The sequence below is a fragment of the Pempheris klunzingeri genome, chromosome 1, assembly GCF_042242105.1.
Source record: "Pempheris klunzingeri isolate RE-2024b chromosome 1, fPemKlu1.hap1, whole genome shotgun sequence".
NCBI lineage: Eukaryota > Metazoa > Chordata > Actinopteri > Acropomatiformes > Pempheridae > Pempheris > Pempheris klunzingeri.
The window spans coordinates 16,695,095-16,714,441 of record NC_092012.1 but is presented as its reverse complement, the minus strand read 5'-3'; the positions used below and the strand labels follow the sequence as shown (position 1 = coordinate 16,714,441).

The 19,347-nt window shown below is 40.7% G+C and overlaps 1 protein-coding gene across 1 annotated transcript; it reads right to left on the bottom strand.

Moving 5' to 3' along the window:
• Window positions 1-311: 311 nt before the first annotated feature.
• Window positions 312-12,843, bottom strand: LOC139202215 (calretinin-like). Its single transcript, XM_070831591.1, has 11 exons — window positions 12,682-12,843; window positions 6,944-7,020; window positions 6,260-6,349; window positions 5,901-5,981; window positions 4,848-4,904; window positions 4,128-4,205; window positions 3,498-3,553; window positions 3,353-3,392; window positions 2,538-2,591; window positions 1,010-1,081; window positions 312-835 (listed from the first exon to the last, which is right to left on the bottom strand). Exons 1-11 carry the CDS (start codon window positions 12,773-12,775, stop codon window positions 719-721), a joined length of 816 nt encoding a protein of 271 aa, XP_070687692.1. The 5' UTR covers window positions 12,776-12,843; the 3' UTR covers window positions 312-718.
• Between the last annotated feature and the right edge of the window lie 6,504 nt (window positions 12,844-19,347).

Below are 19,347 nucleotides of genomic sequence, written 5' to 3'. Positions count from 1 at the left end.
GCATCTGTACCAGAGCTGTAATCTTCACCGGAACCGCACGACTCTCAGAGTGGGGGGAAATTATTTTCTTTTACATGACGCTGAGAGAATAAACCTCTCACAGTCGCGGCGGTGGCACAGTTTAAGTGATTTCCCTGATAGCTGAGGTGTAACAACGTAACACTGCATGGATGAAGATATGCCTTTTTTAATGCAAATGAATAATTGGGACACGAGTTGTCATGGTACAGTATATTTATTCATTCTCTCAGTAATATTTTGAATATATCTTTAATAGAACAGTACAAGCCTCATCAAATAAAACAGGATAATATGAAATCAAATAGAAATAAATAAATGAACAGATGCTACAGAACAGAGATATTACTTTTAAATTCAATGGGAGAAGAAGATATATAGATGTGAGATTAATGTAAAAAATACAAATGCATATTAAAAATGGGGTGTCAAATAAATAATAAATGCACAATATATTCCTGTAGGCATTGCTATGGCTACAGGATCTCACTTTTGAGATGCATGTGATGTTAAAAAAAAGAAAGACAAGAACTCAGAAGGGTACAAAGCTAAAACAGCAGGGCCAGCGGTACACTTTGCGCTTTCAGGAGCACTTTTGTTTTTTACTCTAAGTGGTGTAGCAAGGTTAAGGGTCACACATGCACCAGGTTACATCAGGAGGTAGGAAGGAGGAAGCAGCGAAGGGAGGATGACAGGGAGGTCACAGCGTGGAGTCCCGGCAGAGGACGATCTCCAGCTCAGTGCGGTACAGTTTCCCTCCGTCGGACAGAGCCATGATGCTCTTCTTGTACCCTCCAAGTCCTGTTGATTCCAGGTCCTGCCACAAATGACACAGACACATACAATCAGCGGGCACACAGTGGTCTATGGATGTTGCGAGCATACAGTACATTGCAGAGGCATCTCAGGCAGCTATTCCATCTCAGCTCTATATTTGGCAGGTAGAAAAGTAACCTGAACCTGATCAATCAATAGGCTAACTATTCATTACCATTTTGTTCTTGTCACAGAGGTCCTTCAGCAGAGCATCCAGCTCCTGCTCATCAATATACCCATTACCATCCTGGAGAAAGAGACAGCACAAGAGGTCTGAATCATACAGAGCAAATTAAAGGGACATTCTCCAAGTTATTCTAGAAGCACTTTTCATTATGTTGGTTGAAATTCTCATAACAGCCCAGCAACAATCACCAAATGTTATAGTTTGACATAAAAAAGAAAAAAGTCCGGTGTTTGTGGCCGTCACAGGACTGTAATGACCTCATCCAGTCACTTTATTTGGACCCAGTGAAACGACTGGACGACCGACCTGCCTGTCATACCTTCATACCTGCCTACCTGCGTGCACTCTGCCCGTGAGCTCATTATGTATAACAGCATCCTTCCACAAGGCTAAAGCGTGTGAGCTAGTTGCACAAGAATGGCAGAGAAAGTGCAGCCAAATTTCAAATTACAGTTCAGCAACAGACTGTCGTGAGTTATCAGCTTGAGGCTCAAAATCACTGAGTCGTAGAATGAGAGAGAGTCGCGGTTCTCAAGTGTGTGTACTGCGACAGGCTGTCGTTTAGTGGGTTAACCATACATCCATGGAGCTAACCCGTTGGCACAAAAGCACAGCCTCTGAGCCACTGAGCACTAACTCAGTGCTCAAGATAACGTTCATGACGGCTGATTTGCTTGTGTTTACATGATTGTGGCACTTAACAGACTTGTTTACTTGTTAGACTGATAAACTAAGAGAGGCAGTCGGTCAGTGAGTGTGTCCAGAATGAGTGAGGGACCCGTCAGTAGCCGGTCCTCTCATCACTGCCACGGATTCGTCCTCCAGCAGTAACATCAGTCAGGCGGCATGTGTTCATGTGCTGTGGGGGAGTGACTTTGGAGGATTTTTGGTTGGATACTTTCAAAATCTAGCTACTCTTGCTTGTTTCTCCAATGTCTGCCTTTAAAGAGTTGATTGTACAAACAAGTCTTCAGCCATGGCAGCAGCTCTGTGAGCCAGTACTTTGTGTACTGTTTACCATGTTTGCCATCTTGTTAAAAATTTGCTAATTAGCACAAAACATAAAGTACAGCTGAGGCTGATGGGACTGTTGTTAGTTTTGCAGGTCATAAACCAAAGTATTGCACAAATGAAAAATTTGGCATTAAGATGGTGTAGATAAAATGCATCAACAGGATCAAGTTATCAAGTTATTACAATTCTGATGGGGGCATGAATTTTGTACCAAATTTCATGGTAATCTGTCTCAAAACGAGAAATGTCAAGCTATTGATGGCACTAGAGGAAAAGTTAGAGGATCCTGTTAAGAAAGATATGTCCCAGTGCAGGAACAATGTCATATTCTCTTAATATTTCTACTTGATTTGTTCATTTACGGCATGAGGACCATGGGCACAGTGAATGTCTGTCTACCTAATGTGTAATCACTATACAGTTTTATAGAAAATAAAGAAATTATACTTTTAATGTATTTTCGATATGAAAGCAAACACACAGATAAACGTGCTCTTTTCACCTTATCGTAGAGGATGAAGAGGGAGTCAAATTCTTTGACTGTGAGCCTGATGCCCTGTGTGAAGAAAGAGAGAGAGAGAGAGAGAGAGGGAGAGAGAGGAGTCAAAATTGTTAGAAACCGCAGCATGTTTCTAGAGAGAGGTAAAAGCCCCACCAGATCCAGAAATGATATTAATCCATGCAGATTATGATAACTGGGACTAGAGTTGAGTTAATCCTGATCAGACAGACTAATCCTCTGTCAGAAAGGAATTGTTGATCTGCCCTCGGAAGCCAGCTTGTACATATGGGAACATACATGACAAAATACATGTGGGAGATATGTAGATTAACATAGCTGTGCCGCAAATTTTAAACTCTGAAGCATCAAAATGGTATATGTGGTGGGTATGAATCCCCTAAATAATGTCTTCTAGATAAGAATATATATTAAACTATGCAATAAGTTACACAACTTTTTTAAATTTGTAAATTAAAGTGAAAAACCCACAGGACTTTAATTTGAATTATTTGACTATTAAATCATTTTAATGGAAGATCAAAGCTGTTCCAAACCACACAGGAGGAGTTAAAACAAATGTCATACTGTAATATTTATTAATTCCTAAAGAACTTAACATAAATGTACACATTAGTCCATGCCCCATATGTCCGTTTAGTACTTTGATGACAAATAATCCTCTTGTAGTGAATCCAATAATGCTGAATTGTACTACTTTGAATCTCCAGCATTGTCTGATGTCTGTACATCAGAGGGACAGGACTTAAGTTCCTATAGTGATTTTATGCTTAAAATCAATTGGAGCATGATCTTACCTCGAATTTCAGCAGGAAATTTTCCTGCACTGGCAAGAGCCTGTGGTAAGAAAACAAGGAATGGTTCGTCTTGTTAGCTTCCTTTGAGAGAGCTTTGAAAATGCAACTACAGAGCACGCAAAAACAAAACTGGAGACGCTCTCACCTCGCCATCTCAGAGAGGCCCAGCTTACCATCACCGTTCAGATCGAACATCCTCAGCTGCACAGGAGGAAGATTAGCAGAGAATTCATCAGAGAAACAACAGCAAGCAGAAGGTGTTCCAACTTAAACTTCAAAACTTCAACTTTAAACTGCGTGATCCTATACACACATTTTATGATAAACTTATTGTTTCAAGAAAACTTAGATGGCACAGAGTGTGTTAAGACCACAGATGGCTGACTGATGCTGGTGGCCAGAAAAGTGATGTATCAGCAGTACAAGTGAGCTGAAGGGTGAACAGACATTGATGTTGTTCAGTACATTAAAATTCAAGCCCTCGGGGATGTTATTTCTGTTACATTACGAAGAAATGTGGCAGTTAAGAGCTGCATTTTGAACACATGGACATGAGGGCATTGCTGCTGAACGTAGATGCAATGTACCGTAGAGAAATGTGTAGAGAGAAATGTTTTCATGATGATTCATAGAATAACAGGGATTTGTGATAACTAAATATAAAAGATTTTTTTAAAGAATCACACTGAGTCTAAAAGTACATGGACTGTTTCAGTTTATGGGCTGTTAGAACCATCACTGTCACCTTTAAAGTCTTGAGTCTAATGATACTCACAATTGTCTGTGTATACTCCTTGAGCTTCTTCTCATCGTAGTTTCTGTTTGCCTTCGTCAGCAGGTCTGACAGGAACCCCTGAAGAGAGAGAAAAACTCCGACAGTCACTGACTAGATGACGCAATGCCTTTATGATTGATAGATAGCAGGTATGAGGAAAATGAATGTTGCTGATCTACAGAGCTCAGGATGTGAAAACAAGTGGTGTGTTTGCTTCCAAAGGGTTGTATATGACATGGCAGTTTCCAGAGCTTAAAACACACGTGCAGCTTCAGAGCTGCTTTCTCAGAAGAGGCATTAGCACCAATCATAGCACCAACATGAAGCATAGAAGCTAATCATCATGTCAACCAAGGTCTTTGTTTACAGTAATTACAAATACATACATTTACTACTTATTTACTGCTCTCTCTTTTGTTTTGATGTTAGCCACCCACAAATCATGAAATAAGGACATGCACCAATAAGATAAGGTCAACCGTCCAACTGACTATTACTGACTATGATTATCATGTGTAAGGACGTTTTTTAATACTTTGTGAGTCAGATGCAGAACAAAGAGGTGCATGTTTTTGCCGAGATGGAGGTCTAAATGTCAGAACTACTAAACCTCCGTGAGAGGGATGTTCAGCTGTCAGTGCAGCTGTGTCATTTGGATGCACTCTGAATGATTCTGCAAGAAAGTCACTTTAAGGCAGAGTTTGATATATTTTGTTTTACCCTCAGCTCATTTGACTCGATGTATCCACTCCGGTCAGAGTCATACCTCCGCCAGGCCTGCAGGAGAAGAGTAATGTTGTTACAGCAGCTTTCAGAAAACAAGCATGCAATTTTAACCACGAAGACGAGTAAATACACACTCTGACTTTAAGATTGGCAGAACTTCTCTATATATTAGCTGAGGATAAAGAGACTGAACTGAAAAGAAATGACAGTGGTACGAGGGTGTCATGTGACATTGTGTAAATATAGAATTTGTCAAAGCCCTTATCAAAGATGGATACCCAAACCCCTCCAGCACTCACTGCCTCTCCCCTGCAGAAAGCTGTGCTCCATTCATAATGTATGGCTGTCTGAGAATAGCTTTAACACACAGAGCCTGAACATCACACCACCACTGAAAACCCTCCTCCACCCAAGTCCGAGTCCACCAAGTGTGTGAATGTGCAGGTTATTTTCAATCACAGAGGACCAGTTGTCCGATCCTTCACTGTTTTCTCTTTAATTGTTTTAACATGTGCAGCTGAAGGAGGCGAGAGGTTTCTGATGGTTTTCTTGACATGGGGGTCAAATGTGATGTTGTTAAGTAGTGGGTATCACATACCTGCTTAAATGATCTGTTTAAAAGTTATCCCTACTATCTTTGAAATTGGAGTTCATGTTTGGTTTGATAATAACTGATAATAATTCCACAAAAGCCGCCATCAACTAATTTATAGGTATTGAGAACAGACAATTCGTTTCATTTAAATGTTTTGTTTAATCTACTTGGACAGTTTAAGCTACCTTTATGCTGTCACTGAAGACTTGGAGTTGGAGATACAGCATGCAGACCTTAAATCAACATTTACACCCTTACTGGACTGTTCTTTAGTTTTCAGGGAAACAAAAGGAGTCACTGTCCACAGCATGGACTGGCACTGCCGACTTAAACAGGTGAAGGCTAACAGAGGCCCTTTGGGATGTTCATTGTAAAATCTAAATTATTTACCACCATTAAATTGAATCAGTTTTGATGAACGTAAGAGCATAATGTAATATATACACACTTACAGCCATGAACTCAGAGCTGGATCCCACAAACTCTCTGAAACAGAGCAGGAAGTTTTCCTCTGTGGGAAGAAGCTGAGCCAACTACAGAGTAAAAGATAATGAGGCAGAATTGTTATTATTCCAGAGACGTACTGCATATTTTATTTTTATATTCTTTCTTTTATTTTTTGACAGTTTTGTCGTAATGGATAGGTTCACCTACACACACACACATACACACATATATATATATATGTATATACATATATAGGGAGAGAAGAAGGGTTATGACCAGGGATGATGTGGATACACTTTTTGAGTCTTAAGCATTAGCCCACTATAGGACACCCTAGAAGTTAACGCATTCAATTACTTCTCACCTCTGACATCTCAATTCTCCCATCAGCGTTCTTGTCAAAGCTGGCCATGAACTCCTTCATCTTTTCTTTGAATGCAGCATTTGAAGGATCCTGCAAACACATCAAATCACAGATCAAAGAGACAAGAGAGATAATGTGGTCTGTAATTTAAACATATAGAATAATTGAGACTAATATTGAGAATATTCCTCTGCAAAAGACGCTTATATTACCACTACAACAACTTAGTTTTGGTTAAATCTAATCTTGATAACCCAGTTTCCTATCCACATAATGAGGAAAGGTGGTTTACTAATGTGTATAGCGAGTCGCAAAATGGTCATACTGAAAACTTTAATGATGCGAGGGAAAGGTCACTTTGAATACCCACTGGCCAGACTGAGGTGCATAAATGTGGCACTTCCTGCTATAATCCATATATATATAAATATTACCCAGGTAACATTTACTGTATTTTTCACGTTAATACATAATTTGCAAAACAAATTGTAGCGTATGACTAATTTCTGGAGACAGGGTTGTCTTTGCTAAAATAATATATCCTCATCTTATTTTGTCAAATGATGGATTGAGCTGAACAATTTGTTGTGGAAAATCAAGCAGAAAAATGTATTTATATTAACATGTGTCAGCTACACGAGTCACTTGCAACAGAAGTATTCTGAAAAGTGAGCAAACACTCACCACGCCTGTTCCTCGCCTTGCAGTCTCCAGCTCTTTGAAGAAGTTCTCCAGCTCCTTCCCTTCGATGTAACCGTTTCCTGTGGAGGACCAGAGGAACTAAATTAGTCTGGATTAAATTAGTCTGGCACAAATGTGAAGCTTTTAAGTCGCCTCAAGCTTGATTGACTGTTCAAAAGTTTGATGGAAGACTTAAATGTGGATGAAAGATTAAAGTTTACTAGGGCTCTTTAAATTTTGGAACAGCCACCAAACCCAGAGCGCTCGCCCAGTCTCAAGTCCTCTGTGATTGGATCCAAGTAAGCGGTTTACAGAGCTGCTTTCTTGGACTGTGTACAGAATGTATACATACTTAAATCAGTTTTTCTCAGAGCATTTGGTGGGTTTAGCTCCAAACTCTGTGCACAAGTCAAAAACACAATTCTGGGTATTCATGTTTTGAGTGAAGCCTGGAGCACTACAATAGTTTGAAATAAGATTAACACATGTTATATCATCTCCACATAACAGAAAACTGACTTTGATGAACAGAAGGCATGCTTCACAAAAACAAGCACACGTCTGGAGAATACTCTCTATTCACATTCATGTATTATGAGCCAAATTGGTATTTAGCAGTGGCGGGGATTGGAGATTGGAGATTCAGCGATGTGCTGCAAGAGAAAAAAACAAGAGCCCAGTGCATTTGGAGTACACGCAGTATAATGAGTGTTTTTTTGCCTAAGAGGGTGAAAGTGTGCAGTCAGACTGATGCTTATTGGGGCATTCTGTCACGTGTCTAGATTTGAACTTCTTATGACAGCCACATGACTGGGGATGATTTAATATAATAATTTACTTCACTGGTTTTCCTGCAAGTCACAGAGTAACATACAGGACATTCAGCGTCCCCTGTTTAATCATAAGAATGAGTCCCATCTGTCTAAAATCCGAGCGGGGATGGAGGGGAGGGGGATGGTTAGGAGGTCATGCCTTACTCAAATAAGCATTCATAAAATTGTTATTCCAAATCAGAAAAACTCACAGATGTATAGAATAAAATGCAGAGATCCACCCAGCCCCCCCTCTTCATCTCTTAATCTCTTATCTTCTCATCTCCTTTCCTTTGTGATCATTTTCTCTCTCACCTCCCCCTTCCTCTCGTCTCCCTACTCAGATTCATTTGCACACTGTATTTGATAGGTGCCCCATGTCACCATCTGTGCCTTGGTTGAGCCGGTGTTTTAGATATAAACAAATCTCTGCAGGAATACAAAGCTTTGGGTGTGGAAACAAAGCAGGCCGAGACAAGGCTGCATCAGTATAACCTGACATTCATCTGCAGTTTAGTTTCACTTTCAGGCTTAAACTGCTAATAATTTCCTACCATAAGTGAGCATTCAGACTCAGACAGAAGTAATGCATAGATTACCCATTGTTAGTCAAATGATAAAATGTTGTACCAAACTGTTAGTTATGAAATCAAATGATCATATCTGTATCTGCAGTAGTATTGATTGACATATGGAGAAAAAAGAATACAAAATGTACTTTCTATTACAATTAAAGAGTCAAAAGAAGTCAAAAAAGACCTACCACTTAAACAAAGGGGAATGCAGTAATCTTTCATTATATTATTTCCTATAACAACCCCAAGTGGCCTGTCAGGAGCTACAATTTGGACAGAAACAATGTCACTACACTATAGTTTACACCCTGTTTTGTATGATTAAGTCTTACGGCAGTTCAGGTTTGGCAAAGAACATTGTGAAAAAAATATGAACTTTCTGTTTCAGAGATTAAAATGCAAAGAAAGGCTTAATGTTTACCATGATCACCAAATTAGTTTTAGGATGTGTGTTAGCATGCTAACATCTTCTAATTAGCACCAAACATAAAGTTCAGCTGAGGCATCCAGTCAGGCACCAAAGTGTTGATGATGGCACTAGATGAAAAATCAGGGGATCACCCAAGTTATTACGGTTCACCCTGAGGGGGATATGACATTTAAAGGTAATCCATCTGATAGTTGCCAAGAGATTTCACTCAAAACCACGAATGTCATCCTCATGGTGGATCTGCATGAAAAGTCATGGGATCAAAGAGATTGCCATTTATCTTGAGGGACACATGAATGTCTGAACCAAATTTTATGGGAATATGTTCAATAGTTGTTTAGATATTTTAGTTTGGACCAAAGTGGTGGAGCGACTGGCCACTAAGCCCTGAAAAGATTTCATAATGTAGCATCTTCACTATAACAGACATTTATAAAGTTTCTTATAGTTATTTATCTGTGCCTTAATTTAGAGATGATGATGACTACTGAATACAAAATAAAGTTACTGCAAAACTATTTTTACATATTTGTGCACAAGCATCCAAAGAAATATATTTTTGGGACTAAGTGACTCAGCACTCAGTATTAGCTAAAGCAGTAATTATTTTACTGAGTACAGCATCTGTCTTGCTTGACTGGCCATTCACAGCTGGCTCTGCAGAGTTGGGTTCACGCAGATCAAGTGTGACAAAATGGATGCAAGAAGGAGATTATACACAATTCATTTGCATAACAGTGTTAGCAGAGTGGTGGATAGCACTGTAGGCCAAGACCATAGCTCCACTAAAGTAAATGATGTGTTTTTGTGTATCTGAATGTGTTCTTGTTGTCCCTCAAGGACATCAAGGAATCACCTATTTCCTTCTCATGTACCAACAGTGAAGATCACTGCTGGACAAACGACAGCTCTTGATCTGACTGGCCCAAAGTGAACTCTTATTGAATATCATTAACTACCTTGTACTGTTACAGCATCATCTCCTAACATGTTATGAAATTAGACATGATGTCCTCGAATTATTTACTTGAGTTTGTCTCAGCAGCCTTAAATTTATGTTATTAATAATTTGATTTAATTGTTAGCTAACCAGTCCAGTTTACACTTTTGGATTCTGCTATAGAACTGAAACCAGTGAATAAAAACAGTTAAGAGTAACAAATTATCTACGATGAAGTATGAGAGTGTTCAAATCCCGTGACATATAAGAAAGCCCACATAATGTAACTGTCTTCTGAGTTATTGGGGCTTGTTGCCAGTTCAGCTGCATGACAAATCTGAGCTGCCACATGAAGTGTGAACCACTGCACACTGAGCAGATGCAGCTCACCTCCTCCCAAAACATCTTTAAACAGTGCTTAGCTGCCGATTGCTCAATGGCACCTCGAAAAAACAATCCAGCTGTCTAACTCACGACGACTGAAAACAACAAAGAGGTTCACACCCAAAACAATGGTGACTTGCTAAATATAGTGAAAAGCCCACGAGTCACACTGCTGCTTCCTTCAAACCATTGAAATTCTCGCCTGTTCTATTTGTCCTAGTTTTCGCTGCAGGCAGTAGCAGCTTCAGTCCAGTCAGTCACTGCTGTGCTGCAGCTGTGGTCAAGAAAACAACCTGTTGCTGATGCTCTCAACCAACATCATCCATCACCAAAATGTCCCCCAAAATAGATCGTTTTAGTGAGCGGACTCAGTGTTTGTTTCTTGAGTTTACTTTGAGTGAGACTATTTCTGTGGTGAGGTGCAAGACTCTATTCCCCTGCAGCAACCATCTTCTATATGACTGATTAATTTTACCAGTAAAACATTGAGGTCCATTGTGGAATTCCAAATTTTATTTGGTCTGCTTCCAATTTGCAGCATCAATTTTTTTTCTCACAGTGGTTTACTTATGGTTGTATTAGATGATACATTTCTTCATAGTTGTGGGCCCAAAAAACAAACATTTTTCTGTCACTTATGGTATTTAGACTGTGATTCTATCCATCTAGGCAGGAGAGTAATTTGCTATAGTCTCTTCAACCTTTTCATCACTAGAGTGGTGCCCTTGAGCTGAACACTTAACCCCTGAACTTCACTGCAGCTGCACAGGTCTGACAACTTCTGGATCAATTAGCCATTGATTGGTTTTCCATTTACACCAACTATCTGTTTTTTCTCCCATTACATAGTAAGACACACCTGTAAATGTTTTAAAAAATGTGACCTCTTTTAAGATAAACATTAGTTGAACATCTGTGTCCCTGAAATGTCACTTGAATAGCCAATATGTGTAAAATAAAATGATTAAATATGTAATTTGTTTATCAGTGCATTTTAAAAACCTTTACAACTGTTACAAAAATGATTAATGTGACCATCTTCTGACCCATCTGCACCATCTAATCTAAAATCTAAAACACAATCTAATCAGAAAATCTACTGTGGATAGGGAAAGATCACAGAAATGGTTAAAACAAACCAACACTGTCTGCTGGTAGGAGGGAGGCTTTATGGGATGCTATAGTGCTGTCAGGCTATATTGCTTGAGGAAAATAAATTGTGAGTTTATTGGACAGGGTTTTGAAAGGGCTTCAGAATAAAAAAAAACAGAACTTTTTTTGACTGGCTTCAGAAAATAATCCTGCTGCTGCTTGCTAGGACATTTTCCAAACATCAGAACCGAGACTGAATCTTCGGAGTGTCTGACTGTCTAATGATCAGACTGTATGCAGTGATGAAAAGTAACCAGGTAAATGCATTTAACTACTGAACTTAAGTGTAATTTTGAGGTTTACTGTACTTGACAATCACACACATATATTTGTGCTGTTATCTTTGTGAGGACCCTAATTGATATAATGCATTCCCCAGCCCCCGACCCTAACCTTAACCATCACAATTAAATGCCTAACCCTAATTCTAACTCTAACCTTGACCTACAGCAAAGTCTTGTGACTGGCCAAAATGTCCTCACTTCCCAAAAATGTCCTTACTCTGCCAATAAAATGTGTACTTTAGTCCTCACTATGTAGCAAGTACAAGAACACACATACACACACACACACACACACACACACACACACACACAGTTCCCATCCCTCCAGTTCATTCCCAGTAAGCTCTCAGAGTCACAAGCTCCTCCCAATAAACTCCAGTAGAAAACACTCCTCACTCTGACATCCTCCCCCTCTCTCACCTTTTCACTCTCCCTCCCTCCCTCCCTCCCTCTGCTCTCTCTCTGTCTCTCTATTTCGTCCTCCCTCCTCTGCATCCTTTCATTCCTCCCTACCTCCTTCTCTCCTTCACTCCCTCATTCTCCCTCTCTTTCCCTCTCTTATCTCTTTCATTCCCTCTTTTCCAGCCTTCCTCTCTATAACTTAACTCCGACGGATTCTTATGTAATTTCTCTCACCGTCAAAAAAAAAAACACAGTAGATTTTCTGACACATTTAAAACACTGCAAACGAAGTCACAACATAAATGATATTACAGGATGTTACGGGGATGCTGCACATAAGATCATTAAACATTTATTTCTGAGAGCTTTACCAGATACATGAAGTGTGCTATTTTTTTCTTTCTTTTTTTTTAAGAAAGTAAATCTCAAAAATCAACACCGACATCCAAAACATGTCCCCATATGTATATACGCATTCAATTTAAATTACCTTGAACAAATATATCATTTTCTCACAGTAATAACAATTTTCATGTTGCTGGTTTTGAAACAAAGCGCTGACTTCACCGGATAATTTCTTTGAAAACACAGAAAAGGAATTAAACTCTCACTGGAAACAAAATTATTGTAATACAGCATATGCAGTTTCTACAGACAACAGACGTTTCTCACGGTTATATTTTTTTAGCTTCTAATAAACACTAATTGACATCTAAGTTAACGCCACATTCATCAGATTGGTGGACACTTGCGCGCACTGACCGTCTGCGTCAAAATGTTTCCAGATGTCGATGAACTGCGCTGCGGTGAGCTCAGCCAGGTGCAGCTGGGGCGGCTTCTGTGCTTGACTTGCCATCTCTGCTGTCTCTCCCTCCTTTCAGTCTTGTAGGAATAGTTAGATGTAAACTTTTCCCGGCGTGGGGCTCCTTGGTACTGTGAGCAGCTCCTCCTCAGTTCAGGCTTTTAAACCCCCCGCGGCGTCCGCGCTTCTCCTGCCCGCCACACGGGGGCGCTTTTAGCGTGAGGAGAGCCTGCAGGCAGGAGACCAATTAGAGGAGGAGATGGAGGAGGAGGAGGAGGAGGAGGGAGAAGAGTGGATGGAGGGGGGAGGAAAGCTCTCTTTGGCTTTGCATATGAGTTACCATTAACTGCTGTCCAGGCTGCTGGTTTGATAGCAGAGTCATTATACATCATCCAATCATGCTTCTCCCATGAGAAGAGAATTACATCAAACAGTTAATCCTCCAGAGAGACGCCCTGCTGGCTCCACAGGATCACCCCTGTCTCTTCTAATACTATAGCTCCCTGCATTGTGAATCATCAAATAAAGCCTAAATAAATTACATATCCCATCCCAGGGGCCACAACACCACAAGGAGAGGAACTCAAAACAATAAAATGAGCTTTGATGTGCATCTCGTGCTCCTTCCTTTTCCTTTACCGTCTGCTGAGTTATGATTTTACCTATCAGATGTCACTTACAGATGAGACTACACCATCCCTTCTTTCCTAGCTTTTACTTTCATCTCCTCCCTCCCACAAGCTTTCTCTCCCTCCATCATTCTTTCTGGCCTGCGGAGGTCGGACGGGCACTCACTCTCCTCGGCCAATTGAACCCACACTTGGTGTAAATCCAGGCAGCGGCGGAGCGGCTGTTGCACGGCTACTAAATCACCAACACAGCATTGTTCACTCTGCAGGGTGAGCCATACTCCTCCTGCCTTCCCCCCCACCCACCCCCCACACCCTTCTCCTGCTGTGGTGCATCTCCCTCTCCAGTTTTGGTCCCCACAAGCTGGTGTGAAGGATGGGTGCTGAGGAGGGGGGAGGGGTTTCAGATGGAGTGGATGCAGAAGAAGAAGAAAAGAAGAAGAAGACACTTTATCTCCTCCCTGCAGAGCTGTGTGCTGCTGATCAGAGAGGAATGGAAGAAAATACAAACAGAGGGGGAGTTGGAGAGATAATAAGTCTATATATGTGTGTGTGTGTGTGTGTGTGTGTGTGTGTGTGTGTGTGTGTGTGTGTGTGTGTGCGCGCGTGCATGTGTGTGTAGGATAACTGCATATATACAATTACTGTGTGTGTACATTGAAAAGACAGAAAGGGAGGAAGGGAAAACAGACAAGTAGGGGAGGATATTTATAAGAACTCCCATCGTAAAGCCTAAACTGTATGAATAATAATTACAGACTTTACAGGATTTTGTTTGCAGAGCTCTGAGCACTTTCTGTTGAAAGTGTTGGAGGTAAAGTGATGGAATGAATAACGAGAGGTGTGTGGGATACGAGAACGACAATGACGGATGAGGGACAAAGATGTTAATGGACCTCTGATTGCTGTTGAAATGGAGTCAAAGTGTCATGTGGATGTGAACATGAACACGCACAGTCATGTACTTATACATAATCAGCCTGTGCTGCATACACAGACGTGCCCAAAGACAAAGACAGCTACACACACACAACCACACACACACACACACAAGTGCACATACACTCATACAATATGAATTCAAAGCAGGCAGCCGATGTGGTGTCAGCTTTGCATGCCCGTCATTATACATTTTGTGGATTGCAGATTATGGATAATTATGCAATCCTGTTAATGCTGTATCAAATATATCCTATGAAATTTAAATGAGTTAAAAGTGGCTTAATGTTGATAATTAACATGGAAATGGAAAGCAGGATGTGGAAACGTTGCAGGCGGCCAGGTGTTTAAGAGGCTTTTCCGTTCACTTCGAATTAATTTTCTGAAATGCAACGACAATGTAACATCTCTGGTGTTATGTAGAATTATGCAGGATCAAGCGCACAAATCCTACTTGAGTTTATATTAAAAAAGAACTGATTATTTAAAAAGTAATGTAATGATAAGCTATGGACAGAGTGCAGACTTAGTAGTACACGTTCCGGTGGCAACTGAACACTGACCGAAATCTTGTCATTTGAATAGAGACAGACAGGTTAGTGACTGAAGGTTGAAACTGAGGGATAACAGTTTTTACTATGGATGATTATTACCTCCAGCGTCTGCTGCTGTTTCACCACATCTGTCCTGTTTGAATCAATGAAAGCCGTTCGTCTCTACACCTACCATTAAGTCAAAGCCCTAATAGTCTATGTTTTAAATAAAAAGTCATTGGTCTTCTCTGTGTGAATATTAAGGTCAAAGTTATATATTCTGACATTTTATCAGTGTAATGATTAAATAAAGCTTGGTGTTTTCAGTGTCTCTATAACCTAAAGCTGTTTTGTCAGGCTGTAATACACCCTCCGAGGATGAGCTCCCTATTGCTTTACTCACAGACACTGACATTAATCCAAAGAAAGTAACTTTTTGAAGAACTCAACACCAATGTTAACCTTTAAAGAAGAAAGAGTTAGGCAAAAATTTCCAAAGGTTCTGCTTTGTGAGGTTAACATCATAAGACATTTGTGGTTTGTTTGAAAAAATGTGGAGGCTAAAGCATATTATATTAAACATTAGTGTCTTTTAAATAACACAGACGCAGCTGTAGAACTGCCTTCTTTGCCTAGAAGTAACCTCTTGCTTGTCTCTGCTTATCCACAGTGAGAAAAACTCATTTGCTCATTAGCATGATCACCTACAGCCAGCAGGAAGCACTGATGATGCAACAAACCGCCACCTTTAACAAAGTGAGAAATTATATCTCACAAAATGAATCTCTGAAACAGTGACTACCACACTGCTAGGACACACTCATCTCTTTACACGGTGTGTGTGTGTGTGTGTGGCAGGACAGCAGCTGCCCGATGAGCCCGTCACTGATGTTTGCGTGCACTGAGTAACCTCCAGCGTGCAGTCATGGTTGAATCTCTCTGTGCCTCATCCTGATATTTGATCAAACAACAGCACGCAAACCAAAGAGACGACCCACCTGGCAAATTAACTACACCTGACATGGTACGAAGAGGTAGATATGAAATTAAAAGTAAGAGTTTATAGCAAAGAGAGGTCAGATGTTATGAAGTGGAACTGGGGCGACAGAAAGTTACAGACTGAAGAAGATGATGCCTCCTCCTAAAGTACTGACTCCCCTGTTTGCTTTCACATCAGTGAATCTGATGAACTCACATATACGTCTGTGCAGGAAGCTTTAATGGAAAAAAAACCCCTCTTGATACCAGGAGAAATCCATGCAGGACCGTGGGTGTGATACATAGTGTAGTCCTGGGCTTTGTATAAGATCGATGATGAAAATCTTAGAAGATAATTGAATGCAGCAGAATAACTCACAATGAGAAGGACAAGGGGACTTCATGATCAGAGTGATGCAGGACAGCTGGAGCCGAGGCGCTGCAGGAGCTGTTAAGTGATGCAAAAGGAATCAGCCATGACCACGATGTTGTTTTCCATCGGACATGCATTGAGTCGCTTAATTCCACTTCGACGGAACAATACTGGCCCAGTGAGTGGGAAGCATTTTGTGAGGTGTGGGAATCATCCATGTTGGTTTAGTCCTGCACTTCCACACACTAAAGACAAGCGCAGACATCTAGCATGCAGGGTAACTGCATGCTAGATTATTGCACTCTCAACATGTCTACATCCAGTATTCACTACATACATCACCAGGATGCATAAAAGCACCTACAATTCAGCAGACAATCATTCTTCTGAATGGCCAGCAGGCAGTCCAATCAGGACACTGTGGATAACAGTGCAGTGACCCATGCTGCTGTTTGTCTCACCCACCTGTCATCATTAGCTCCACAGCCATTCAGGACAGCCGTGTTAATGTGCTCTCTGATGAGCAGGACGTCTCCAAACATGAACTTTCACTTCTTCGCTATTAAACCTCCAACAACCTCCCGCCTGTAGCTTCTCATCATGCAGCCAATCAGATGTCGCCTGAAATGCATCGCTGAAGTAATAAATTACATTAAAGTCCTCCTCACTGATGTGATATCACTGAGACTGCACACATCTGAAGCTGCATAATCACATGCTCAGAGGAACAATAAATACCAAATGTGCATATTTTTGGTAGGAATGAATATCACAGTGTGGGATTATTTGTGTGGAAGTTTGCATGTAGATTAAATTAGACTTTCTGGGTTTGACTGCCAGAGACATTTGCTCCAGCGTTAATACGGTTGAGCAGAAGTCAGAGTGGGAGTGTATGATTTGTGTAAATTAGAGTGACAGGGTGCCTCATCGCAGTAATCAGCCATTTTTTATAAGCAGCGCAATGTGGACTGAGTAACTATAGTGTGATCATCAGAGATAAAAACTGTCGGAGTCGCCACAGGCTGAAAACAGATAAAGAAGAATCCAATTTTCAGTCTATTTGGCAGATTGTGTTGTGATTACTTCTCTGCAGAACAGTGGGACAGATAAACACCTAACAATGAGAAAAACGGCATCATCATTTACTGCATACCATTCGTACAGGCAACAACTATGTAGAAAATCACATATAGGAATAGCAGCAAACACTACCATCACACTGGGGCCTCCTGCTGAGATATGAGCTGAAGTCACACAATGTGACCCAAACATCACCACACGGTATCTCACGGATGATGCAGAAGAACCTCAGCAGCCATGCAGAGTTCCACATGATAAAATTGTGTTTTTGAGTTTGCTGGAAGAATGGCATCTCCCTGTATGCAGGTAGGACGCTGTCTTCTCCCTCCCTCCATGGGGAACAATTAAGATACTGGACCTCCCGAGAGCACCTTTCTCACCTGCAAAAACAACCCCCCACCACTAGTAATAATGTCGCCGGGGACAGGAAGTGATTATTTGTCCTCATGATGCAACAGTGAGGCCGAGAGGTCGAAACTTCATAGATCCACAAAAAGATAATATAATAATAAATATGAAGGAATGAATGATCAGGTAAGTATGATTTAAAGTCAGTCAGAAAATGCACAGCAACGATGAGTACACACACACACACACACAAAAACACAGCTTAAAGGAATAGTTTGACATTTCTGTTCAATATAAAGGTACAGTCAGCAGCTGATTAGCTTAGCATAGCACAGTGACTGGAAGCAGGAGGACACTGGCAGCCTGCCTCTGTCCAAAAGTTAGAAAATCTATCTAGCAGCCCCTCTAAAGTTTATTAATTAGAATGTAACATCTTGTTGGATTCTGATGGTTAGAAAGTTGTACCTCTCAGGCATAGAAAGATCTTAGAAGGTAAAGTACAGCTCTTTTTTCATAAACCACCAACACCAGTTTGTGATCTACTTTCATATCCTGCCTCACTGATATTTGGAACCAGGATCAAGTTCTTCATTAGTTTGTCAGAAAGAGCCTCATTCATGTGCAGGTTAAAAACACAGCCGTAAGGTAACACCTCTCTATGTTTTACAATTACAAAAAACAAGAGATATGTTGAAACATTCTGGTGTCACACTGGAGCGTTTGTACATAATTACATCTCTTAGTGACATACTGGCTTTAATTAATTCAATTAAATCAGCAGTGTGGTCATGTCTTGCAGTGTAGAGCAAGTGTTCAGTCCCATACACAGAGTAAAGACTCACGTCCCACCCTGACCTGCATCCACCACTCTTCATCATCAGTGTTTTTTGAGGAGGAGTGTGAATCTGTGCAGACAAACATGGATCACACACATGAAGGGAAATTCTGTCCAAGCACAGGAGCTCAGCACTGTGATGAATCATAGGGAGTTGACAGGCCTCCATAAACTAATTCACTGAAGCGCAACAAGCACTCCCACATGCGCATATTAAAGTGCAGTATACATACATGACAAACCTATCCTAGGTCTGTAGAGCAGTGTGTGTGTGTGTGTGTGTGTGTGTGTACATATAGAATACCAACAAGTGTCCCTGAGGCCTGATTTGGGCCCTCTGCCCCCACCTCTGTCCCGCCAATCCCCTTTATTGAGTCAATTTAATTCAGCATGTGTACAGAGATCTATTGATGTGCCTTCAAGCAAAGAGTCAGATTCAGAGTCAGAGAGAGAGAGAGAGAGAGAGAGAGACACCAAAGTACAGTAAGCAACACTGCCAAAGAGCTAATCTATCAGCCACTGATTGTGATAGTTCAGACATACTGTAGAAGAGAAATAACAGTCAGTGAAAATAGTCCTTGTGATTATTTAAGTGTTGAAACAAATTAATCAAATTAAACTAAAACCAATGCTGGCCATATGGGGCATAATCTAGCTGCCAAACCATAGGAAAACATGTGTGACCCAACAAACACTCACGCAGATTCACACACTAACTGTTCTGGCAGCTGCACATTTAAAGCTTTGGCTCCATCGTGTTTGCATTTTAGACAGAAAATGACACAATGAGCTCACGGTACAAGCTGTTGGCTTTTAATAGAGGCCAGGCGGGTTTTAGCCATACCAGATTAACATTTTCGACTTTTCTGATTTTTTTTTAAAACAGCCCCTCCCTTGCAGAGAGATATGCT

Coding starts and splice junctions, on each gene's coding strand:
- LOC139202215 (XM_070831591.1), bottom strand. CDS start 12,775: ATGGCAAGTCAAGCACAGAAGCCGCCCCAGCTGCACCTGGCTGAGCTC. Junction 7,021..12,681: donor GAAACATTTTGACGCAGACG/GTCAGTGCGCGC, acceptor GGTCCTCCACAG/GAAACGGTTACATCGAAGGG. Junction 4,206..4,847: donor TCGAGTCAAATGAGCTGAGG/GTAAAACAAAAT, acceptor CTCTCTCTTCAG/GGGTTCCTGTCAGACCTGCT.